We start from the raw sequence: 8,048 nt of genomic DNA on the forward strand, positions 1-8,048 counted from the left end.
AACAACAACAACATGGTCATTTGTGTTTGAAGCTGCTACAGAGCAGTTTTTCATTAGTCTTCCAAAGCAAAGTAAGAGCTAACATATTCCAGAACAGCATTGTAAATGACAGATTTTAAGTGGGAACTTTTAGAAGAAAACTGGGTGTAGATTTTCAGCTGTAATTAAAGCTTTGGTAAGAAATCAGGCTGCCTCGGTGTTTTTTGAGCACATTAATAGTGGGTTGTAGGGGGTTCTCAACTTTTTGTTTAGAGTCTGAGTAGTGAGTTTTGAGACCTTCCCAAACTCTTAATTCACAGCTGTATAGAATCACTTAGCTCAGAGTGTGGATTCCCGTAAACCACATTCAAACTCACTGCTGTTGAGGGTATTACAGCTCCTAGCAGCTTTACAGGTCAGTCAGATTAGAGTCATCCTATAGGATTCTCAAGGTGGTGAGTCTTTTGGGATCATTTTGCACATCTCCTTACAGTGGGCCTGGTGAGTTCCACCTACTGAACTTTTGTTTAGCGGCGAGTGCTTTAACCATAGTGCCACCAAGATGTGTTTTGTTGAATCCTGGTACCATGCTAGGAGCTCTGGCCTCTTATATACTCTTGAGTGGGAACCAACCAGCAGTTGACCCTCCAGTGAGTTTCCAGATGTAGCAAATCACACAGAAGGTGATTGCCCATCCTCTCCTGGAGCATCTGGTGGATTTGAACTGTGTACCTTTGAGATTGCAGCACAGCTCCTTACTATGAGGCCACCTTGGTCTCTTAGTGGTAAGGAATTGTGCTGCCAAACCAAAACTATACTGTGTGACTCCACCAGTTGCTCCACAGGAGAAAGCTGTGTGATCTCCCATGTGATTTACTGCCTCTGAAAATTCACAGAGGGTTGGTTATTTGTCTGTTTTGGCTCGATGACACTCAGCAACAACAGCCACACCCAAGTTATTTAAACAATATGACAAAGATACTAGCTTTTCCATTTAGAGAGATAAAAAGTAATAAAAGTATGCAGCCAAGTTCTTTGTTTACAAAGAATAACTCTCAAGTATTTAACTTCATGAATTAAATGAGCAAACAAAAGTTCTAATGGCCTGTATGTCTAGATACCAAGTATTTTAGGCTTTGCAGGCCATTTATGGTCTGTGTTATGTAATTTTTGTTGTTTTTCAGTGGTACCATTGACCATCTCGTTGATTCCTAGCCTCATGGAGAGGCCTCATTTTTCAGTGTTAAAACACTGCTCTGTAAAGTTTCAGTCGCTTTTACAAATTTTTTTTTCTCAAGTACCCCTAGGTAGATACTCAGCCTTTTATAGCTTGCAGCTGTCTGTGTCATTCTAGGCTTCCTTAAACATGTGAAAACTATGCTTAGCGCCTGCATGACCTTGTAACAGCATGCTGTGCTTGCCATTGTAGTGATTTAGTTCGTTCACTTCTCCTTCATGAAGCTGATTGCTTCCTGCTTTCACCCACTCCACTCCCAATTCTGTGACTGCCGTGGCTCACAACTCCTCATTTACCTCTCTCTGCCCTTACTTCATCATGTCTTTGTGCGTTCAGAAATGCTCTGCGTACCTCAGCATTCCAAGCTAGAAAGACTGTTGTCATGGCTTCCTGAGATATATGTCAGATTTGGAGAACACTACACTTCCTTTAACTCAGAGACATACATCCCTCCTCCAGTCTCCCTTCACCAGACAAAATATCCATTTTGTTCCTTAACTCCTCTTAGAACTTGTGATTTTGCTTAAAACTACTTTCTTACTTTATTGAAAATGCATTTTGGTTTTGTTCCCCTTGTTATATGTTGTTTTAAGAAAAAGATATGGTTCAAATTGCTCTTCTGTCATATTTACTAAGAAATCTGGTTATTAATTTTAGAGTCAGTCAGAATATTTGCTTTTAGATATTTTCTCATCAGGGTAAAATTCTATGTCATATTTTTTGGCCCAAGGTATTACTTCTTTTTCAAGCTTTGATATATTCTTCCTATCATACATATTCTTTTCACTGTCTTGTGACCTTTGACAAAAAATGTTTTCATTTTTATGAAACCCAATTTATTTTGTTTCTTATGCTTTTGATGTAAGAAAGCCAAGACCAAATTCGTGAGTTTATTGTGGTTTTTTTCCCTAAGTATTTTAGAATTTTAACTCTTGTATTTGGGAACCCTCTAAACTCTACAAATACTCTAAACTCTATAAATGTACAGAAATTATGTTATAGAACAGAGTTCAGGTCTTTTGTACAAAGCTTACTCTCAGTTGTATTTGACTTGAGGACACCTAACCACTGTTAAATGAGACTAGTGCCGTTACATCTGGAGGAACATTCTTCCACTTTGTTTATCACTCTTTATCAGTGTGCTGTATGAAATAACCTGGGTTTGCTGTGAGGCTGAACCTTGTGCCATTGGAGTATCAAATACCAGAATGGTTTCCCAATGTGGACAGTGTTTGGTGGAGCTCCCAGTTGTAAAACAGGTTTGGAAGCAGGAGTTGGCATCCACTTCCTAAACCACATGCCTCTGGAAACTACGAACTTGGAGAGGCATTAGGTCTTTTGTTCATAGTCTGCTATGAGTTGTGCTGACTTGATGGCAGTCAACAACAACATCATACATATAGCCCATTTATTATCATAAAAATTATATTTTAGGAAAAAGTTTATTGTAGAAAGTAAAATGTCACCACCTAGAATAACTTGCTTTGAGAAAATTCTTACCTTACTACTTATCAGGGTTTTGAACTAGTTCAGCCCACTTTAGTCATGGCTGACAGTGACACTGCAATGACCTTGAATTTTTAAAATTAAAATGAACTGGAATGTTAGCCAAAATGAGTAAAAATAGGTTGAAGCCCTGTTAGAAATTTAGTCTCTCTTTTAGAAAACAAAGACTGTGTTGATGTTGCCAGCATCAAAATGTCTTGACTGACAGAGTTGGAAACAGTGGCAGCCACCTTACAGATGTTGGCCAACCACTTTTCTTTGAATGTGATTGACTTTCCTGGCAGTCATCAAGTGGCACATCAGGCTCCTTGAGTTTCTCATGCTTCTTCCAAGATTCCCATTCCATGGCATCAACCCATCATTTCCCCCATGTATGTGTCTATATAACCCAAATTTAAAAAATTTGCATCTGTCAGTTTCTGCTTGGTTGTCCGTGACAACGGGTTTGAAACCTTGTTTTTAAAAGGCTATTGAACAAATCCCACAATCTGTAAATGATTTAAATTCTAAGTGATTCCTGACACATACATAGGCTTTTCATGATGGTTTGATTCAGTCACTGGGGTAATGGGGATGGTGTGTCTGAGACAATAAGATTGGCACAGGATAGAGCAGGGTTTAGGGCTGTTGTACATAGGGTCACTATGAGTTGCAGGCGACTCCACGTCACATAACGGTAACAAGTGATTCCTAATATTCCTTCCAGTTCCAAAAGCTCTGATTCTGTGAAACTTTACCTTTCTCATTAAACTTTTTCAAAAGGTCTCATTTTTTGTGTGTAATGCAGACAATCCCCAGGTTATAAACATTTGATTTCTAAACAACTCTTACCTGCTCTTAAATGCAAGGCTTCAAACCACTTCTGTCATGACAGATAAAGTAAAGCAGGCATAGCTCTAAAGTTTTACAATTTGGGTGATTTGTCATGGTAATTAGAATGAAAAAAATTATAGGTTAAAGCTCTGGAATGAGAGACTTGCAAGAGGCATACTGACTCCTTTCAAGAGCCTAGTGCATGACATTGACTTACTGGCAAGATGGAAAGCCACACATTTAGAGAGGCACACTTGACCATCATCTCTGAACAAGGCCGTGCTGTTTCAAAGCTCTGCTTTAATTGTTCTGTAAATTAGCCTTGACTTTGAGATGACTGAACCTTGGCTTCCTTAAAACAGATTCATCACAATCATCTTCAGTTGCTGCCCTCACAGCTTTTAAGTCATTAGGATTTTGAGCCTTTTCTTGCCCTGAACTAAGGCTAGAGCCTTAACAAAGAGCTCTTTGACTAACTTACAAATTCTTAGAAACACATGTAAGAGTAGATCTTGTGTATAACTCAGGGACTGCCTGCATTATAAATGGAAAAAGGTTGCTGGTGATGTGTTGGTTAAGCATTAGCACACTACCTAGAAGGCTGGTGGATTGAACCCCTACCCATTCTAGAGAAGGATAGGACAATCTGCTTCTCTAAAGATTTTATCCTTCTAAACCCCATGGGGCAATTGTTCTCTGTTCTGTAGGGTTGCTGTGAGTTGAAATCAACTCTGTGCTAGTGGGTTATTACAGACTTATCTGATAATTCATGGGTATTATGTTTTATTGGAGGGGGGGTTCTTTTTTTTATATGTATAGCATATGATTAGTGAAAAATAATAGTGCAGGCATTTAGCAATATTCAATGTTCATCTGACTGACCAAAGGAATGGTTCTTAGGATGCCGTCCTATCTACTGATCTTTACTCTCTTGTCCCTCTCAGGCTATGAGTAGGGCCAGAGCCCACAGGTCTCAGTTAGAGGACGCTGCGTCCACTTTCAGTGCTGATGACCTCATGAGTGTGGATTTGACAGACGAGATGGCTGGTGACTCTGATGACAGCATCTCAGCATCGGCCAGCAGAGGAAGAGGCCGAGGAAGAGGTCGAAGAGGAGGCAGAGGGCAGAACTCCTCATCAAGAGGAGGGTCTCAAAGAGGACGGGGTCAGCAGTCCCTGGAACCATTTGCACATAGTCACTCTTTGTATTTGAGTGGGAAACAGAATATTGCATTCCTGTTGTCAAAAATAAGTTTTAAGTGTCATTGCTGAAAGGAAATCTTTTAGAAATTTACTTTTATAAAGCATTAAGTCAATGTTTAATACAATGCTGACATATACCTTTTACTTAAATTATGAATATAGCAGTCTTCATACAGGGTCTTGACCCTTTTGCTGTTGAGTTAATTTTGATTGATGTAAAGAGTAAAACTTCACACAGGGTGTTCAAGGCTGTGACCTTTCAGAGGTGACCATCAGACCAAGGTGCTTGTGTGCGGGCTGAACTCCAGCCTTTGGGTGGTGCTCCCACATGTAACTCTTTGTGCCACCCAAGATTTAGCCCATTTTCAAAGGTTTGTTTGGTTTTTTTTTAGCGCTTCACTGTTTTTCAAACATTTTCTTTTGGCACATTTGGTATCACGCTTGTTCTCAAATTTACACAGAAGTAAAAACCTCCAAAGCTCTGTCACTGGGTCTGTCCCAGCTCATAGCATCCCTCTGGCAGGTTTCCAAGGTTGAGTCTGAATGAGGAGGATGCTCACCCTTTCTCCTTGGAACCGCTGATACATTTGAACCACTAGAGACTAATCGTGACACAACTATCAACTGTTAAGGGAAATTGCTAGTTAATGGCCACCAGCAGCTAGAAGGAAGCCTCAGATCATAAACATTATGATTTTTGTTACTATAGTATTATTTGAAGTTATAAGTGCTAATATGCTTCAAAGCAATCCTGATAAAAAAACTAAGTAAACGAAGCTTTGGACTGCTTACCAACAGATGGTGGCTGCCTCCCTCCCCCCACCCCAAGCTGTTCTCCTGTAACCCTCCAGTTTGCTCTTAGGAAGATTCACAGTCTTGGAAACCCTTTGAGGTAGTTCTAACATGTCTATAGAGCTGCTTTTAGTTGGAATCCACGTAACAGCAGCGTTTGGGGGTTTTGGATTAATTTACCAACTTTCCCCTTAGATTTTCATTGGAACCAACTGAAGTAAAGGTGACCTATGAATCATCTCTGACAACTGGTTGATCAACTCTAGATGTTTCTTCATATATGTATACCTTTGACTTTTTATAACTAAACTTTGTTCTTATATAACTTTCTTTAAAATTTATCTTTATGGGCTTAGGGTAAAAAGATTGCAAAGACTTTTCTTTTGGTCAGATTGTGTATTGATTATGCTCATTATTCTAACTTCAGGGAGTAGTCTGGAGACCTCCACTCGAAGCAGAAGCTCAAAGGCCGCTACTGCATCATCTAGAAATATGTCCATTATTGATGGTGAGTACAGGCTGCTGGTAATGACATAGCAGTTATCATTTCCATCCTAGCAAGACTGAAGGAACTCTGGTGGCATAGCCTGTAGCTGCATTGTTCACTCTTGGGCTAAGTCTCCAGAGGTTCAAATCCCTTAGCAATGCCCAGGGAGAAAGGTGGGCAGTCTCCACCCATTGTGATGGTTAGCCTCAGAAACCTGTTGGAGAAAGGGTCACCGTGAGTCAGAACTGATTTGATGGCTGTGAGTGGTTTGAAAGAATGGCTTTGGAAATCCCCATGAGAAGAACTTACTAGTTTGTTTGCTGTTGTTGAGGAATTGATAGAGTTATTGGTTCTGGTGGCCTCATGGGTGAGGAGTTGTTTGTTAACCCAAAAGCAGGCAATTCAAATCCACCACTTGCTCCAAGGGAAAAAGATAGGCAGTCTCCTTCTGTGTGATTTACACCATCTGAAAACCCCACTGGCAGGTCAGCTATATGTCACTTCTAGCTTGAGAACACATAACAATATGATCACAGGGTCCCTTCATCAAAACTGTTGAAGAAGCTGAGCCTTAAAAATAGTGGAATCAATGGTTATTAATTTTATAAGGCATAATGTGTGCAAATGATTATATGAAATACAATATGAATGGAAACAAATTTTAAAAAGTCAAACAGGAAAAAAGTAATACCTTGCTTTAGATAAACATCATTCTTTTTCTTTAACAGATGAGTCACTAAACTTGAGTCGGGTGATCAGTTTATTGTGAGAGATCAAGTAATGAAGAGACTGCCTCTAATACTATTTGCTTTCTTCTCCTTCTCCACTGTTATATAGAAAACTCACGTGAACTGTATTTAACTTAAGGGTGTGTCACTTTAGCTCCAACTCAAGCAAAAGGACATAAGCCAGGAAGTTAAGAGAGAGGAAAGGACATAAGCCAGGAAGATAAGAGAGATAAGAGGTCAAGGTAACTGCAAATCTGATGACATCTTGAGTTCTTTTACTTAGGAGAGGCTATTCTTCCTTAGGAGAGTTCTTCCTTAGGAGAGGCTATTCCTTAGAAAGGGACATCATGCTTGGAAAAGTAGAGGATTAGCAAAGGACAGGAAGACCCTCAATGAGCTGAATTGATACAGTGACTCCAACAGTGAACTCAAGTATATCATGATGATGAGAATGACACAGGATAGGTCAGGGTTCAGGTCTGTTGTTCATAAAGTCTATGAATCATACTCAACTTGATGGCACCTGACGACAACCCTAAGTGAGTGATTCTTACTGAATTGGACATGTCACACCAAGATCGTTGTGTTCATCTTTGGAATTCTATTTCAGGAAAGATGCCAGCTATACATGATCAGTCAGTAGAAAAATGATATAAAATGTTTTAAGGAACTTGAGATATCTCACCTGGGAAATAATCAGGTCACTATGTAGTTTAAGCTCTAAAGAGTGAAAGATGGAATAGATTTGATTTGTATAGAGGCGGTTGTCTTGTCATCTGTTTGGGGACATTATTTTCTCTAAGAATCTGAGGAAAGCTGAGTCTCCTGTCCCCAAGTTTATGCAATTTGGACTCAAAGTATGCAGGAACTTCTATAAGTCTACCCATGGAAGGGGAGGGAGACAGACCATGCACAGCTTCAAAACCTGTATGGAATCCAGGCAGATACATGCAGAAAGTTAGGATGAAGTATCATCACATCTGCAATATTTCTTTCATTGGCTCAGAGAAAAAAATATTTTAAAAAAATTCTGTTTACTCCTGATCTGCTCACCCAGGTAGAGGGAAAAGACATTGTATTTTTCTTGTCTCTGGCAAAGGAGACAGTTGTTTATGAAGGCACATATCCCTCTCCTATACCTGACTCTTCTCCACTGAGTATGTGAAATAACAGTGAAAGTACTTGCACAGAAAAGCACGAGACCAGTTGTGGTTGTTGTTGTTATGTGCCGTCGAGTCATTTGCGACTCATAGCGACCCTATGTACAACGCCCTAAACCGTGCTCTATCCTGTACCAATCGCAT

General features: G+C 39.8%; 1 protein-coding gene across 1 annotated transcript in view; it reads left to right on the top strand.

Annotated features, from left to right (window-relative positions):
• MRE11A (MRE11 meiotic recombination 11 homolog A (S. cerevisiae)) overlaps positions 1-8,048 on the top strand; it is a gene marked incomplete at its 5' end in the record, with an annotated part of 96,664 nt that overhangs the window by 82,084 nt on the left and 6,532 nt on the right. Inside the window, 2 exons of the mRNA XM_006902363.1 lie at positions 4,480-4,699; positions 5,957-6,037. Of these exons, the coding sequence (XP_006902425.1) occupies positions 4,480-4,699; positions 5,957-6,037 (301 nt within the window). The remainder of the gene's footprint in view (positions 1-4,479; positions 4,700-5,956; positions 6,038-8,048) is intronic.

Source organism: Elephantulus edwardii, unplaced genomic scaffold (assembly GCF_000299155.1).
Source record: "Elephantulus edwardii isolate Elephantulus edwardi_28Jun2011 unplaced genomic scaffold, EleEdw1.0 scaffold00397, whole genome shotgun sequence".
Taxonomy (NCBI): Eukaryota; Metazoa; Chordata; class Mammalia; order Macroscelidea; family Macroscelididae; genus Elephantulus; species Elephantulus edwardii.